General features: G+C 35.0%; 1 protein-coding gene across 1 annotated transcript in view; it reads left to right on the top strand.

Moving 5' to 3' along the window:
• Positions 1-19275, top strand: part of Tyr (tyrosinase) — a 98616-nt gene that overhangs the window by 25930 nt on the left and 53411 nt on the right. Inside the window, exon 3 of the mRNA XM_047518684.1 lies at positions 6344-6491. Within this exon, the coding sequence (XP_047374640.1) occupies positions 6344-6491 (148 nt within the window). The remainder of the gene's footprint in view (positions 1-6343; positions 6492-19275) is intronic.

The raw sequence follows: 19275 nt of genomic DNA on the forward strand, positions 1-19275 counted from the left end.
GGTTTATGTAGATCAGTGGAGCCCAGGAAGGAGGGGCATCTGGTGTGAGAATGAAACCTGATGGTATGGAGTGGCAGAGGTTTTTCTGTGGTGGGAGTGCCCATATTCTTGGTTAGCAGCTCCCATTACCAGCACACACTTAAAAATGCATCTATGTTATAGAAAAAATAATTCCTGCTCAGGAAGCACCCCTTTGTGCCAGATCTATTCTAGATGTTCTCACACATGCTGTCAAAATTAATCTGAACTACAATCAGAGATGAGTATTAGTTACTCTTTCTTTTTTATTGAAGAAACTGAACCTCAAAAAACGATAAGTTGACAAGAGTCCTACTTTTCAATAAGTAACACAGAAATTAAACGCAGGTCTTCAAAGCTCTAAAAATATTTTCTCTACAGTCGTATCTTTCAAACAGGAATAGACACAATACTGTAGGTTCAGAAAGACTCTCTAAAGGATCCAAGCCACAGGGAGTTTTAAGAAAATTTATTTTCAGGTCCTCTTCCCAGTTAGGACTGAGAAAGTTCCTGAGGCTTCTCTTGTACCATTTCTTCTTCACCATGTCCTTTTCCAGAACAGTAGAAGAAAAGCTTATTTCTTAACTGTCTGTATCCATCCTCAAGATAGTGTTTGCCTAGAAGGGGAAAAAATTTCTAGGGTTCCAAAAAAGTAGAGAATTAAAAATATTGACACCAATCTTGTCAAATGAACGGCTTTAAGATCAGAGAATACTGCTTATATATTGAGTGTTTTATAGATAGATTCATAATTTATAATATTGCTTTTATCAAAATATTGGTTGAGTTGTTAGATGATGGGTTAGATTATGAAAACTAATTTTTATCCTGGATTATGTCATTTTGGCAGAGAAAATTCAAAAGGAATACAAATGCTCAAGTTAACTTCTTATATATTTATTTTTCATTTCCAGTTTATTATTCATTAAAACATTTTTTCAGATTTTTTAAAAAATTTAGAATAGAATTCTGATATTGAACTGTATCCTTACTAACAAAAGATATTATTCATCCCTGAATATCTAAATTAACTTTTGTACAGTCTTTTATCAATGTCATAAATAATGCATGTTCAATGAAATTCTACTTTGACATTTAAAAACCTCTGTAAAATATTTATGTATGTGATTTTGATCAGTTGTACAGTACTAAAAAATTTAATGCTGTCTCTATCCATTATACTAGTGTTAACATAAGATTTTTAAAATAGTTTTGATTAATTACCTGTTTTTATTACAGAAAAGCATAATGAGCTAATTATTATTTTTATTTTTAGTGAACATAAAAGTTGTTTAAATTTATGGTATGTAACATGTTTTGATACATGTATACATAAGAACTAAATGGAGGCAATTAACATAGATATTACATACTTATCATTTCTTGGTTGTGAGAACTTTTTAAATCTATTTTCTTACCACTTTTCTTTTTTCTTCATATTTTTTATTGGCGCATATATTTGTACATAATGGTGGACTTGTTATATTTATATACATGCACATATGCACACAATATAACAATATAATTTGGCCGATATCATTCCCTAGTATGTCCCTTTTTCTTCCCCTTCTCATTTCCCTGGTCCCTTTCCTCTACTCTACTGATCTCCCTTCAATTTTCATGAGATATGCCACTTCTCCAGCTTGCTTTCTCTCTCTCTCTCTCTCTTTCTCTCTCTCTACATATGAAAGAAAACATAAGGCTTTCAGAGTTTGGCTTATTTTGCTTAACATAACATTTTCAAAGTCCATCAATTTACCTGCCAATGAAATGATTTCATTCTCCTTTATGACTGAATAAAAGTCCATTGTGCATATATAGCACATTTTCTTCATCCATTTATCCATTAATGAATATCTAGGTTGACTCCACAACTTGGTTATTGTGAACTGTGCTGCTATAAACATGGGTATGAATATATTGCTAGAGTATGCTGACTTTAATTCTTTAGGATAAATACTGAGGAGTGGTATTGTTGGGTCATAAGATAGTTCCATACCTAGTCTTTTGAGGAACCTCTATACTGATTTCCATAGTAGTAATACTAATTTATAGTGCCACCATCAGTATAAAAGTGTTTCTTTTCTTCCACATCATCTCTAGTATTTATTATTACTGTTTGTTTTCTTGATGGCTGCCATTCTAACTGGAGTCTGATGACATCTCAGTGTAATTGTGATTTATGGTTTCCTAACTGCTAATGGATCTTGAAATACTTTTCATATATTGTTGAACAATTGTATTTCTTCTTCTTTTTATACTGTGCATTGAACCCAGGGGTGTTTAACCACTGAACCACTCACCACCCCTTTTTATTTTTTATTTAGAGACAGGGTCTTGCTAAATTGCTTAGGGACTAGCTAAGTTGCTGAGGCTAGCTTTGGACTTGCAGTCTTTTTGCCTCATCCTCTCAAGCTCCAGGGATTACGGGTTTCCACCATCACACCCAGTTATAGACTTCTACTTCTATAGCAAAAGCAGAGAATTAAAACAAAGTTATGGATACCCACCTATAAAGATATCTCAATCTAGACACTCTAAGATACATTGAAAAAAAAGACTGTGCCCTAAAAAGTCCCTCACATAAAAGTGAAAGAGAAATCCATCCCAATAGATGCATAAAACCCAAAACAGGATTACAAGAAATATGAAAAAAGGTAATATGAAACTTCCTAAAGTGCATAATTCACTAGCAACTAACTCCAAAGATGTTGAAGTGGATGAAATATCAAAGAATTCAAAAGAATATTCATAAAAATGATCAATGAAATCCAAGATAACACAGGAAAACAACTAAATAAATTAAGGAAATCAGTACAGGTTATGAATGAGAAATTCAATAAAGAGATAGAGATGTTGAAAAGGAACCAATAAGAAATCTTGTAAATAAAGACACAGCAAATCAAATAAATGTTTGGTTGAACATCTCTCTAATAGTGGAGACCATGCTGGAGACAGAATCTCAGAGCAGGAAGATAAAGTGGTCAAACTTGAACACTGTGACAGCATTAAAGAAAAGAAAATAAGAAATTATGACAAGAATATACAGGAATTCTAGGATAACATTAAGACTTAAGAATCAGTGGAATGAAAGAGGATTGTGATATGCAGGATAATGGCATCAACCTCTAGAGAGAAATAACAACAGAAAATTTTCCAAACCTTGAGAAGGATATACAGGATGCCTTCAGAACCCCAAATAGACAAAAACAAAAAGGAACCCTCTCCATGACACATTATAATTAAGATGCTTAACATAGAGCACAAATACAGAATTTTAAAAGCTTCAGGAAAAAAACATGAGGTCACTTTTAGAAGCAAGTCAATCAAAATTACTTCAGATTTCTGAGCACAAACTCTACAATCCAGGAGGGCTTGGAATAATATTTTCCAAGTCCTGAACAAATATGACTGTCAACCTAGATTGCTATATTCAGCAAAGTTATCCTTCAGAATTGAAGAAATAAAAATCTTCCAACATAAACAAAAACTAAAAGAACTCATAACTAAACTGGAGAAACACAAAGTAATTAAAGATATACTTCACTCAGAAGAAGTAAAAAACAAACCCCAACCTTGCAAATGGATAAAGCTCATGTGAAGAATAGATAAGCAAGCAAGATCAGGACCAAATTAAACATTAGAAATAAATCAAAATGGCAGGAATTAATAAACATCTTCTATAAAAATACTGAATGTAATGATATCAACTCTACAATTAATAGATATAGGCTGGCAGGATGAATTAAAATTGACACAACTACATTTTTTAAAATTTTAATAGATTTTTTGTGCTTTTTAGTCATACATAACAATGTATTTTGACATACTATACATACATAGAATATAACTTCCCTTTCTTGTGGTTGTACATGATATGGATTTACACTGGTTGTTTATTCATATATGAACACAGGAAAGTTAAGTCCAATTCATTCTACTGCCTTTCCTCTCATCCCCTCCCCTCCCTTCATTCCCCTTTGTCTAATTCATACATTGTGTATTAGCATCCGCATACCAGAGAGAACATCTGGCCTTTGGTTTTAGGAGATTGACTTATTTCATTTAGCACAATAGTCTCTAGTTCCATCCATTTACCTGCAAATTCTTCTTTATGACTGAGTAATATTCCATTGTGTATATATACCACATTTTCTTTATCTATTCATCTTTTGAAGGGCACCTAGGTTGGTTCCATAGCTTGTTATTGTGAAATGAGCTGCTATAAATATTGATGTGACTGTGTCACTATGGAATGCTGATTTGAACTCCTTTGAAGACTGAACCACATTTTATTTGCCTAGTATGACATCTGCAACACTAATTACCACAAAAATATAAATGGTGAGGTCAGAAATTGCCACAGCAAAAACAGCAATAACCATAACTAGATCTGACATTAAGTAAACAGCAGTTATCAACTATGACATCGCCTGTACCAATAACTGCAAGAACATGAATGGTAGGGACCAGAGTTCAAAGATGATAAAAATACAGTTGATTAATAAAAAAATGTGATAAGAAGTTTCTTACCATTTTTCCAGCATATCATACATTGTTATTAACTATTACCACCAAATGGCACAATAGAAGTCCTGAACGTATTCCTCTTGTCTAATTAAAATTTTGTATACTTTAACCAGCATTTCCCAATTCAATTTTTTAAAAGTATTTTTAGCATAAAATATGTAACACTTAGGAGTAATTCTATGGGAAATTAAATTACAAACATTAAACTGAACATAAAAAGGAAACCCTATAAATTTCCAACCTATGAGCTCAATAGGTACTTTTGATATGAATGATGCTATCAAATCATTAAAATAAAAGCACTTTTAGAATATTTAAAAAAATACATCCTATTTGTCATGGCCCTGAATTATATTCTCTAAAACTATTTGTAATTATGCATAGAACAATTTGAAACCTATTTAAGAATATGAAAGAAAATGTGTAAAATTTCATGAATAAAACTTTCATTTAGAGTTACTCAAAGATAGAAATGTTTTCATCATGACATGATTTATTGTTACGTATGAAATGCAGTAAACTGTTGCATTTAAGAACTTAAGTTCCAAAGTGAAACAGGGTTCTGTTCCAAACTCTACCCCCTCCATTGTTTAATCTTACACAAATTCCTTGACCTCTGTAAGCCTTTTTCTTCCATAATAATGTAAGTGTCTAATTTGTATGATCATTCTCAAACTAATATGAAATAATTATATGAAAATCTTGTTAAACTCTTGGAAAAATGCCTACATATAGTAAAGGCCATGTATATTGTTTTAGTCAGTGCTTATTAGAGGGCTCATGGTTTAAGAGGTTTGAATTCCTAGAAGGCTGACTTCATTCCTCAGAGCTCGAGGTGAAGCAGAACATCATGGTGGAAGAGTGAGGCGGAGGGAAGCAGCTCACATGGTGATTATCAAGCAGAGAGAGAGAGGTCTCCACTTGCCAGATTCACCCCAAAAGTCACACCCCAATTCCACTTCCTCCAGCCATACCCTACCACTTTGGTTACCACTCAGTTAGTCCCTATCAGGGTATTAATTCTCTGATTGGATTAAGAGTCTCACAGCCCAATCATTTCTCCTCTGAACCTCCATTCATTGTCTCACACATGAGTTTTTAGGGGACACCTCACATCCAAACCGTAACATATATATTCACAAAAGTTATTTTAAACAAGGAAAATCCCTTGAAGAAAGAACCGAATGTTATTAGGGTAATTTTACAGAGATCAGAGATTGGTACGGTCTTTGAGAATGAGTTCTAATTACCTTTGAAATAAATGTTTTACAAAATCACATTATGACCTGGTATCCATAAGACTGTCAAGGATGAATTATAATATGGAAGGTCACAAATTTTGTGCTTTCTCTTCTTCCAGATACCCACATTAAAATGTTCTCTGGTTCTGGAAAGCAAGGGGACATGTAATGGGCTAAAAAGAACTGCCTGTAAGTGCTACTGCAAACTGAAGTGAGAGCGACTATTCTGATTATTATAAAATGCTCTTATCACTTTGAAGTATTGAAAGGAGGAATAATAGAAGCAACCAGGGGAGCACAAATTGGCTCAGCCTATTCCATCTGCTTAATCCATCAATTATACTCAATTTAACACCATTCAATTCCACACAATTTATTGAATACTCACCAGGTATCCCAAATGTAAAGAATCCCAATACAGAATGAATTTTCTTATTGATTTGATTTTGAATTAGGCTGTCCATTGTAGTTGTAAAGCAAATGAGATAATTGCTTATATTTTCCAATCATTTAAATAAACTAATTTTTTTTTTCAATTTTCTTTCAATCAACAGGATTTGCTAGTCCACTTACTGGGATAGCTGATGCCTCTCAAAGCAGCATGCACAATGCGTTGCACATCTATATGAATGGAACCATGTCACAGGTGCAGGGATCAGCCAATGATCCCATTTTTCTTCTTCATCATGCATTTGTTGACAGGTTGGTTGAGACTTTTTCATAAATTATGTGTTTGTTGGATTTAAATGTAGTAAATGTGTGTCAAATATGACTTTAGTTTTCATATAAAAGCAAAAGAATTTTGGTGCTTTCTTTTTTCAGGAGATCCAAAGTCAATGATTTGGATTCAATGTTTTATAAAAGAAGTATCTAGTAATGAGAAACTTTTCAGGGAGGGAAGAGTAAGGCTGAATATGAAAGGAGGAAAAGTCATGTAAGGGTACAGTTTCATTTGAAGTCTCACATTCGGCCAGATCTTGGCAGTTTATAGAGTTTATTTCAGTTTGTCCTACTTTAGGACAAAGGATATGAGATTTTGAAATCCTTACTAAATAACCATTAGCTGCAGACTGCCCTGAGGTAGGAGACATAAAGCTCCCAAGGACTAGTTTGTCATCTTCTAGGCTATATGGTTCTAGTGCCCAGGTTTTCTTAAGGCTACAAAATCATATGGTTAAGAGTAAAATCATTAATACACGAGGTTGACTATGTAAACATTTTAGCATAATAAAGAACATGGAAAGAACTATGTGTGGCTGCATTCATAGAGGATAAAGTGATTATTTTAGGATTTTGAGTGTCCAGACTATGGTTCCAAAAAGACCTTCTTTATTGCGTTTGAAGCAAATAGATCTGCTGGTATGAGACGATATGGCTGAAGATAGTCATTTTGACCATAGAGAACCAACTGGTGTCTCAACTCTAATTTCTGGCACTTCATGATTTTTTCAGACAGAACAATATGTTGAAGTGGTTAGTGACAATGTGGACCAGTGTTGGGGGAGCGTTTTTTAATGTTTAGGATCTGTTAATTAATACCTCTGGGAGTAAAGTTAAGTCATGCAACTTTTCTGAATCTTCATTTCCTCATTTACAAATGGAAATCTTTAAACAGGTTCTGACTAATACAGATGTTATGGAATTAAATCCTGTGAATAGTAGGCAGCACAGTGTAGTAGTGGATTAACATGTCAGATCTAGACAAAGATACAGTTGAGTTGATCACTCAGCAACACAGCCTGTGATCTATATGAGGGTGGTTGTATAAAAATGCCACCTCTGTCAGGAGATCAGGATTGCTGGACACAATACTTAGTTGATACTTTGTAATAAGGAAATTTAATAATTATTTTTCACTAAAAATTTGAGTCACTCTTCTTCAAAAGTATATTATTCTTAGGCAGGGTGGTGGTCCATACCTATAATCCCAGCAGCTTGGGAGGCTGAGGTAGGAGGATGGCAGGTTCAAAGTCAGCCTCAGCAAAAGTGAGGCAGCGAGCAACTCAGTGAGACTCTATCTATAAATAAAATACAAAATAGGGCTGGGGATGTGCCTCCAAGTTTAATCCCCGGTACCAAAAACAAACAAACAAACAAAAAATATATTATTCTCAAAAGTTTAGAGGTTTCAGGTAATGTCTTGAGTGGACACTGAAAGAAATGCAGCATGTTACTGGGGCTAAGAGTTCTCATAAAAGTTATGTCCATGTTACTGGGTAACACTGATGCTTAGGAATATTCCCTTTTATTATTTTATCTCTATATTCAACACTCATTCAAGAAATACCTGTTCCATATGTGTTGGGCACCCTCTGAACACTATCTTCTGTATCCTCCATGAATGAGCTTGTTAGAGGGCGTGCAGCTAGTGGCTTCTTATGATTTGAATCTGTAATTTCCCCCCAAAAGCTTGTGCAGTACATGGTCCCCAGTACTGCAAGGAAATGATTGAATTGTGAGGACTGTAACCTCATTAGTGGATTGTTCCATTTGACGGATTAATAATTAGACTGGGATACTGGGTGGTAACTGTAGGTATATGGGGTACAACTGGAGAAAGTGGATTACTGGGGTGTGTCCTGAGATGGTTTATATTCTTCCTGGTCCCTTACTCTCTCTGTGCTTCCTGGCTGCTATGAGTTAAGCAGCTTTCCCCTTCCATGCCCTTCTGCCATGATATTTATGCTTTGAAGTCAGCCACCCATGGACTGAGACCTCTGAAACTCTAAGACAAAATAAGCCTCTCCTCTAAGCTGTTCTTTTTAGGTATGTTGGTCACAGTGAAGAGCCAACTCATCAGGGTTCCACCATATTTATAAGTGAAGAGGTAGTTCAAACATAACCTTTTCACAGCTTTTTCCACTTCCCCAAGGCATTTGCTCCATCCTTTGTGTCTTTAAAAACTTTTATGTAAGCCAGTTGCGGTGGTGCATGTATCATCCCAGTGGCTTGGGAGGCTGAGGCAGGAGGATCACAAGTTCAAAGACAGACTCAGCAACTTAGCAAGGCCTTAAGCAATTCAGCAAGATCCTGTCTTTAACTAAAATACATAAAAGGACTGGGGTGTGATACAGTGGTTAAGTGCCCCTGGTTCAATCCCTAGTACCAAAAAAAGGAAAAAAAAAAAAAAAACAAAAAACTTTTGTTCTTCCCTTTTCCATAGATAGAGATTAAAACATTGTATTATAATTGTCCAATTACTAGTTTACTTAACAAGATTTTGAACTGATACTTCACTTTTCATTTTATCTGACACATCTTATTTATTTATATCCTCTGTACTTAGCATAATGCCAAGCATAATCATCAGTTGAATGAATAAATGAAGGTTTACAATGTTTGATTATGGTTTCTAACTAGAAAATTAGCTGGGAGAGGTGGTTTAAATATAGTATCCACTGTTCTTTCAAAAAGTAGATTACAAATACATTTAGTGAACTCTTGCATAAAATAAAAAATTCAATAACCATTAAAATTATGATGTTTATTTAAAATGTTAGGTTTTAAATGTTTATTACATATTTTAAGTAAGGAATGAATGTTTTAGGATAGGATACTTAATAACATCCTACTTGACATGCATTTGTATTCATATGTGCATATGTGTCTATTAATAGAGACAAGGAGGAAGGATATTAATTCATGTTGATAATTTATTTCTGGTTGGTAGACTTAGCCATGAACTTTATGTTCTTTGCATTTTTCTTATTTGTTCTTATTTTTCGAAATGGGTATATACACTTCTGCAATAATGCCAATAGTGCCAAAGCCCCAAAGGAGACAAACAAGCAAACACAGGAGTAGGGGGAAATGCTCAATCATTTGCCTACAGCTCTTAAAGCTGCTTTGGATTGTGTCTATGTCCCTTTAATCTATTTTTATTTAAGCGATTGCTGGTGATCCATTTCAGAATCCTATCCTTTATAGATGGAATGAAGAATTGTACTAGGCAGTTGAGGACAGGGAGCTATGTCACTTGTCTGTCCAGCAGCAGCTTCTAAAGTGTTCTCGGTTTAGCACAGACTGCCCATGGTGAGGGCTTTACATTCAGTGGCTCCAGACACCTTATTTCTTCTGGACTTCAAATTCCCCATTTGGCAATAGTCTGAATTGAATTAACTCTTGCATATTTGTCTCAATTTTTTATGATCCTGTTGGTCTTATGTTACATATTGAGCAGCAATATTTCCATTTTCGAGTTTAAACAATAGTACTAGGAGATTTTATGCTGATAGCCAACTCAGGAAGGCATAAACTGTTGGTACTGGATGGTGCATAAGATAAATGTCAGAACAACAGAAAGAGGCTTTCTGAGCATGTTCCTTTGCTTTGCATTTAACCATCCAGGAAGGTCTTACCTGGAGAAAAGCAGGGACTCCTCTGTACACATGCACTCATTCAATCTGTTCATTCAGCAAGTATTAAACACCTGGATGTGTCATATGCTGTATTACAACATGAAGATCCAACAATTGTTAAATATTTTCTTTTCCACCCGATATTCCGTAGTCTAGATATGTAAATATACAAGCAACATAAAACAAAATGCAACTTTTTTAGTAATAGTTCCTTATAGGCCAGGATATTTGGGAGTGAAGAAAAGAATGCCAAGGAAGTAGAGACACCAGAGCTGTTCTCTTCAGCTCCTGAATCTGCAGCACCTAACCCCATGCCTCACACAGAGTGATCATTCAGTGAGTAATTAGATTGTTGTTTAGAATACAGTTATGATTCAAGATCTTTTGAATAATGAGTAGGACTTTGATTTGTGACATTTGGAAGTAAAACAATCAGAAACAACATAAGAAAGATACAGAAGTACAAGGTTAAAGGAAATTTTAGGCTGGGTCTGCTGAGGCACACCTGTAATCCCAGCAGCTCGGGAGGCTGAGGCAGGAAGGTAGCAAGTTCCAAGCCAGCCTCAGCAAAAGTGAGGTGCTAAGCAACTCAGTGAGACCCTGTCTTTAAATAAAATACAAAATAGGGCTGGGATGTGGCTCAGTGGTTGAGTAGCCCTGCGTTCAATCCCCCATAACTGCACCCCCAAAAAAGGGAACTTCAGACAATAGCTAATAGTTACATTACTAAAATACTAAAATCACAACTAATGTTTATTGAGAATTTACTATGTACCAAATTCTATGTGTGGTATATAAATTGACTCATTTAATACCTACTGGAATCCTGCCATCCTATCTGTTAAGGGCCATTTTCATTACACTACAGATGAATACACTGAAGTACAAAGGTTAAGTAACATGTACTGTATGCTGCTTCATAAAGAATTTAGAGACTCGATTGAAGGACAGTGGATCTATGTATACGGACAGAAAGAGAACCTTTTTCCTCCAAAGGGGGAGCAGAAGCGGTCAACACAAGTGGTTATTCTGAACACTTATAAAGCAGTGTGGTTGCTGCAGCAGGAAGTGGTCCAAGCAGAACAAGTTGGTTTAAAAAAAATAAATCTCAAAACAGTTCACAGCGCAGATCCTGAATTCAAAGTGTGAAGATAAATTCTATAGTGGAAAAACCATGAGTTCTAGAGTCAGAGGACCTGTGAGCATGCCCTGGTACTGTTTCATGGTTCTTGTAATATCTTGGGGAAATTGCTGAACCTCTCTGAGTCTCAGTTTCTTTATTTGCTAAACTGTGTTTGTGATACTACCTTCCTCAAAGATATGCAAGTTTACCCTTTACAAACTACAACACATTGTACAAAAATGAGGTCTCATAAAGAGAGTTTTGGAAAAGCATACACAATACTTTTGTTCTTTAGTCATTGTTTTCTAAGCAATCTCTACCATTGGTAACATCTAAGCAATTCTCCATAGCTTATCTTTTCAGTGCATGGGAATTCTGACTGGGTACAATCCTGAAGCAACACATTTCAGGAATGACCAACCTGCCTTGCTCCTCAGCTACAGATTAATTACATATCCTGGAGTGAATTCTTGGCTGTATTTTCCAGTGAGGCTTCCCTTCCACTCTGCTCCCCTGTCCAAGCCTCCCCTGAGCTATCCTACTAAGAAGGTTGCCCTGACCCACCTGCCCTCGGAACAGATGACTTGCCAATTTGGCAGCATAGAAATAGTCCAAGCAGAAGGGTGGTTCTCTGGGGCTTCAGGAATGAACAGCAGATTGCTTCCCTGCTGGTGACTACAAAACTAAAGATTGCTCAGGAAGGTAGAAATCCTAGGGTTATGGAAGAAAGTAAGTTCAGAAATCATAGAAATGTCTTAAAGTCTGCTCTTGCAAACAAATGGGATAGCAGAGGGTCTGTCTGTGGGTTTTCTTTTCACATTGTTGAACTGTGACAAGGTCTTAAAATGCTCCCTGTTTTTTCTTTTTTTCCTCTGAAACAGAATTAATTCTGTTATAGCATTATATTCATATTTGACCACATGACCACAGTTGTTTTGTTGTTATTGTTGTTGTTAGGTTTAGCTCTTGGGCCTGTCTGCATTTGTGAGATTATATGTGGGTTTGTCTATGTCTCCCAGTAAATTGTGAGGTCCTTTCAGACTGTTTTTATGTATCAATCATTTCTGGCACCTAACATAGACCCTGGCACATAGAAGTCATTCATTAAATACTTACTAAGTGTTGTGGAATTGATAATTCTGAATCAGGCAGCCATATGGTGGGTTATCAATAACATTTTGTTGTGGAGTAAAATATTGATCAAAGGAAATTAAATTATACTCTCACAACTGATAAAAAAAAAAATCATGTGCTATTACTAACAACCTTAACAGCGTTCCAACTGCAGTCCAACTCAGTAGGATTAATGTGTTTTGCTACTAGTGAAATTAAATTAAAATATTGGTAACCTGAAACTCCCATAAGCAGAAGGAGAAAGAACCATGAATTTTCATCATTTTTTGCTGAACTTTAAATCTGAAAGAAAATTTCAAGAGCAGGATGAAATAAGAAATAAGAAAACTGGGTGTGGAGAAAGTGACCCACCGAAGGCCACAGTTCATTGCAAAGTGGAAGGAAGTCCCAGAATATGAGGTCCCAAGAGGGAGGATGGAATATTTAACACAAGAGTACAATGATTAACCACAGCAGGCAGAAGCAGTATGACCCTAGGAAAGGTCCTCATCATGATTGTTTAGAGAACCAAAGGTCAGAATGCTGTAATAGAGCTAAGACTCAGATCCAAGAGGACTAGAAAATACATCAAAAGACTAGCAATCAGGAGACAAGGAGGCAATAAATCATGTGATTAAGATCACAGATTTCAGAATCGGACATGCCTCTTTTTGAATTCCAAAGATACCACATCATGTTCTATTATCTCGACCAAGTTATTTATTCTCCTCTAAGCGTTCCTTTTCTCAACCAGAAAATAGTGCTCATATTAATAGCTACCTAAAGTTTTATCTTTGATTATTAATATGATATTTTTATAAATATATACCAATGTTCTTAGCACTTAAAAGACAGACAAGATCCTTGACATTTAGATACTTGCATTCAAGTGGTAGGGTTAGGGAATGCAAGTGACAGGACAAAAAGGAAGAAGCACATAATTCAGTTTAGCACTATGGTGTGGTAGAAAATAGATACTTATAATTACTTGAGAGAAGTTTTCAATTGAGATAGCCTATTTATAGCTGTTTTCTGAGGAAATGAACTATAATTTAACACTGAGATCAAAAAGAAGGACAACCATGATATATCTTTTGGGGCATGTGTTTTAGGAAGTGAGAAGAGCAATTCCGAGTGACCCATGGCAGAAATGAGCTTGTCTTATTGCAAGGATAGAAAGGAGACCTGAAAAGCAAACGATGATAAACAAAGGGAACCCAGTACAAAATGGGGGTGAAGAGATCAGTAGAACTCTATGTGCCGTGGAAAGATTTTAAATGATTTTAATCAGATATACTAGCTAGCTTTTCATTTCCAAGAAAAGGTTTATTCTGGATCACAATTTCACAAGTTCTTGTTCACCATCAGTTGCCTGTTGCCTTTAGGCCTATGGTGAGGCAGTATATCATAGTAGGAGCTCTTGGTGCAGCAAAACCATTCACCTACTAGCTGAGAAGCAAAAAAGAGAGAGAAAGGGACCAGGGTCTCATCATCCTCTTTAAGGGCATGTGCTCAGTGACCTAAAGATCCCTTATTAGGAATCACTTTTTAAGGTTCTACAACCTCCTATCAGTGTCATAGCTGGGAACTAAGCACATGGGCCTTTGGGAGACACCTATCCAAACCATAGAATTTGGATATTGAAATAATTTTAAGATTGACATTTTAAAAAGTTACCCAGGTTGCTGTGACAAATTAATTGTTGGAACGAGAACTTCAGTCGGGAAGTAGATTACTCTATTGCACTAATTTAGGTGAGAGATGGATAGTGATATCAACCAGAGTTGAGGAGCAAGTTGTTGGGAAGAAGACAGAGAAACCAAACTGAGTCCATGATATTTGAGTGGTAAAAGCAATAGGATTTATCAACAGTTGATGATATAAGCATACCTAATATTGATACTTACTACAAATGTTGGAAATTATGATTTCTAAGGTTAGAAGCATTAGGGAAAATGGCAGGGCTATTTGCAGAAGCAGAAAAGATTAGGCAACTAATTAATTTGGTGAAGAAAGTGAATTAAAGTTTTTTTCTGCAATATTGGAGTTCTTCAGGATATTACAATTAGATATTCAAGAACAGATTCTGTTGGGTCTTGGAGTGTGGAAGTCAAAGAAAGAATAGGTTTAGAGACATGTATTTGGTAATCTTTACTACAAAGGCACACCCCATTATTAAAAATATGAGCAGATATTGATGAGTTAGCAAAGAATAGTAAGAATCTTTGACTAAAGGGTATGGAGAGAAATAAGGATGGTAACTCAAAAAAGCCAAATGGGAGAAAACTCCAAGAAGCAGGAAGTGTAGAAACATATAAATCTCTCTTAAGAGGCCAATAAAATGGAGATAGAAAAGTAACTATGGTGTCTGAAAACCTGAGGATGGTTGTAATCCAATGACAGCAGATTCAGTAGAATGGAAGTACCAGAGGAGCCAGACTGGAGCAGATTCTGAAGAACGCTTTCAAAAGGGTTTGACAAGAAGGAAAGCAGGAAATGGATGTGAAATAAAAAGAAGAATTTGGACTCACTTTTTTTTTGAAGATGGGAATATGGGAAAATGTTCGTATGTTGTTGAAAATTAAAACATACACTCAAAGGGACACAGTGAAGAAATGGAAGGCAGCCTCAATGGAGTTCTTGAGATTTAATTCCAAAGCCCAGTGGAGTGGTGGGACTTTTGTTATCAGAAGGTGTGGGTCTTCCTTTTTTTCCTGATTGGAAGAGGGTGATAATAGATTATAAATCTGTGTACACTTGCAAACTTGGAGTTGAAAAAATTAGGTATTCTGATCTAAATATTTTTATTTTCTCATTCAAATAGAGTGCAGATTATCTTATCTAAACAGGGTGAATGTTGATTGGAAGAATATGAATAGGAAAAGAGTTAATGGAAGATTTGAGGAAAATAGATAAATCTTTTATTTCATTCAACATAGCAGTGGTCTATTGAATTTAAGAAACATGATGGTCTGGAAAACAGGAAAATAATATAACATTATGTATTTCATTGCAATTTGCTTGGTACTATGCAAGGTCATTTCTATATACACCACTTTTTTCATCTTTAAAATAAGTTTTTATTATAACCTTTTAAAAAGTCTAAAGACTAGGACTAGGGTTATAGCTCAGTGGTAGAGTGCTTGCCTAGCACATGTGAGGCACTGGGTTTGATCCTCAGCACCACATAAAAAAAAAATAACGAATAAAGTTTAAAAAAAATGTCTAAAGACTGAGGATCAGAAAGATCAAAGAACATCATTGCCCTATGTAAACGTATGATTACACAAATGGTATGCCTTGACTCCATGTACAAATAGAAAAACAACATGTATCCCATTTGTATACAATAATAATAAAAATAAATTAATTAATTAAAAAAATAAAAAAATAAAAAAGAAAGATCAAAGAATATATCCAGTGTTTAGAACTATTAATTGACTGACATAAGATGTAATTTATTTCTGTCTTACTCAAATTTCACTGTTTTTTGTGTCTTTCACTATACCTGTTCAGGAACTCATAGATAATCACAGAAGAAACATCTGTATCATAGTATATTCATGTCCTACAGTTGCTATAACAAAAGACAACACACTGATTGATTTAAACAGCAGAAAAATACTTTTGCACAATTCTGAAAGGTCATCAAGATCATATTTCATACCATAATAAGTGGCGAGGATGAAACTCAAAATTGAGAATGAATACAGAATAAGAATTTGAAATTTTAAATTACATCCAATATTTTAGAACTATGATGATAAAATAAAGAACAATAGATTATTTGAGAGAAATAAAAAATAATTTTTAAATAGCTTTTTTAAGAATGGCTTTTTTCTTTAATAATAAGAATAAGTGATAGGTGATGCAATTTATTACTTAAGAGAAATTTGCTCTTCTCAAAAATGATAGGAAAAAGTTGGGCATGTTGGCGCACTGACTGTAATCCCAGCAGCTTGGGAGGCTGAGGCAAGAAGATCCTGAGTTCAAAGCCAACCTCAGCATTGGCAAGGTGCTAAGCAACTCAGTGAGACCCTGTCTCTAAATAAAATACAAAATGGGGCTGGGAATGTGGCTTAGTGGTTGAGTGTCCTTGAGTTCAATTCCCTGTACCCCTCCAAAAAAAAAGATAGGAAAAAAAAATTTTTTTAAAAAGCATTTTAAAATGCTTTAAACATGCTTTAAAAAGTATACTATAAAAAATGTGGCTTCAATTCAAACACATATCATTCTTTAGGGGAAAATTAATTCATTTTTTTCCTTTAAAGAAAAAAATTAAACAAAGAATGCTAACTAGTATAGAAAATATTCATAGAAAATGCTATATTGTGAATCTCATGTGTTGAATTATTCATAATTTTTATGACTTCATTTATTAATGTAATTTAGATGACAGCATTTCTGGAAGCATCAAAATAAAATTCCTTTATATATTATTGGCAAATCAGGAAACGGAGGATGCATAACCAAGGATGCATAATACAAATGTTATTTCTATCCTAGAAGAAAGCAGACCCAAGATAAATCTTGTCAAGTACAAATTGTCACAATAATGTAGAATAACAATGAGGATAAGAATCTGTTGGATACTCAGAAAGACATATAACTAAATTCAGGAAGCCAATGGGTAAGAGACAGTAAGAAAAGGCGTTTTCTACAACTGTGTCCTTATGCAGAGTAATCCATCAGGAGATAAATGCATGTGTTTATCAAAACTAACAATGTCCTCCTATTAAAAAGTGCTTTTTCCACAATAGAAAGAAGCAGAAAAGTTCCTTTAAGGAAGAAAATAGACAAGTAGCAGAATATAACTTCAAGATTCTTATTACCAAGTTTCCTTTTATAAAATCAGGAAGACAAGGCTCTGGAGAATGGGAATAATGCCTACAAAATCCTCTAACCACAATGATCCCTGTTCTGTGAGACATTTGCCCATACAAGTGAAACCAGAGAAATGTGAGCAAACTCAGCACTTGGTGTCAATGCTGGGGAAGCAGGAGGCAGGCACGGAGGAGAGCTCTCACTGGGCTCAGTCACTTTCTGCCCAGTTGCACCCTCAGTTAGGCCATCCCCATTTCCAGCCCCTTTTTCCCCTACTGTAAAGTGAAGAGATTGGCTCTTCCGATTTCAGTATCTTCTCATTCTGTGGTGAGCTCTGAGGAAGGAAAATATTTCATTTATTTCCAAGAACATTTTCCCCATCATTTTAAAATGGATTTTTACTTTGTTTGGGCCTTGATAATGTTTATGCATGCTTTTCTGTTCTAGCAAGGTACTAGACTAGGAGAATCTGAAATTTCCCTTGAGACAAACAGATGAAAATGCAGATAAATAAATAGTAAATTTTATTTTATATGCATAGCTATCTCTCGAAACATCAAGACCAACCAGATTCCAGAAAGAAAAAGAAATCGAAAACAGAAGCATCAAACTTAGAAACTGGTCTGTCCCTAACCTTCACTGTTAGGATTTTAGGCTTGGCAACCTAAGGTGTAGAATTCTGCCCGTGATGCAGCAGAAATGAAGGACTTGGGACCATACAAAGCTAGGATCAACTTGCATGCATAAATTCAAGGCTCTGGAAGTCTGCACTACTGATGAATGAATGTAGTAGAAAAGCAAAATTCAGGATAAATTAATAAGAACATTTTCAGTCTTTAAGACCTGGATAGAAAAAATAATTTCCTGAAGAATTTGAAACCTTGGGTTTTTACTTCACACATTTTTGTGGCTTGAAATTAAACCAAATACTGATCCAGAAAAAGCAAGCGCAAAACCTCTAAAATTGAAAACAATGAAGTTCGGGAAGGGGTGAATAGGTTTGTCTAAATGGACCATGGTAAGCTAGGAAGATTGTGCAGGAAGATAAAGTGGTATGAAGTTTCAAACTTCAAATTCAGAAGGAAAACTGCATTTCCTTTTGTATTACATAATCTTGTACAATAATTTGTTTTTACAATGTAGAAAATAAGCAGAGTGCAGAGGTGCACATATGTAATACCAAGGCTGAGATAGAATTGCAAATTCAAGGGTAACCTGAAAAATCTTTATACCCTCCTCTTCTATTTCATAGAATACTTTGAGGAGTATTGGAATGAGCTCTTCTTTAAAGGTTTTGTAGAACTTGGCTGAGAACCCATCTGGTCCCAGACTTTTCTTTGTCGGTAGGCTTTTGATGACCTCTTCTATTTCATTGCTTGAAATTGATTTATTTAAGTTGTGTATGTCCTCCTGGTTCAGTTTAGGTAATTCATATGTCTCTAGAAACTTGCTGATGTCTTCGAGGTTTTCTGTTTTGTTGGAGTATAGATTTTCAAAATAGCTTCTAATTATGTTTTGTATTTCACTCATGTCTGTTGTGATATTTCCTTGTTCATTCCGAATTTTAGTAATTTGAGATTTCTCTCTCTTTCTCTTTGTTAGTGTGGCTAAGGGCTTATCAATTTTGTTTATTTTTTCAAAGAACCAACTATTTATTTTGTTAATTTTTCCGATTGTATGTTTTGTTTCAATTTCATTGATTTCGGCTCTGATTTTAACTATTTCCTGTCTTCTACTACTTTTGGTGTTGGTCTGCTCTTCTTTTTCTAGGGCTTTGAGCTGTAGTGTTAAGTCGTTTATTTGTTGATTTCTACTTCTTTTTTTGAATGCACCCCATGAAATAAATCTTCCTCTAAGTACTGCTTTCATAGTGTCCCAGAGATTTTGATATGATGTGTCTTTGTTCTCGTTTACTTCTAAGAATTTTTTTATTTCCCTCCTGATGTCTTCTGTTATCCATTCATCATATAATAGTATATTATTTAATCTCCAGGTATTGGAGAAGTTTCTGTTTTTTATTCTGTCATGTATTTCTAATTTCAATCCATTATGATCTGATAGAGTACAA

Source organism: Sciurus carolinensis, chromosome 11 (genome assembly GCF_902686445.1).
Source record: "Sciurus carolinensis chromosome 11, mSciCar1.2, whole genome shotgun sequence".
Taxonomy (NCBI): Eukaryota; Metazoa; Chordata; class Mammalia; order Rodentia; family Sciuridae; genus Sciurus; species Sciurus carolinensis.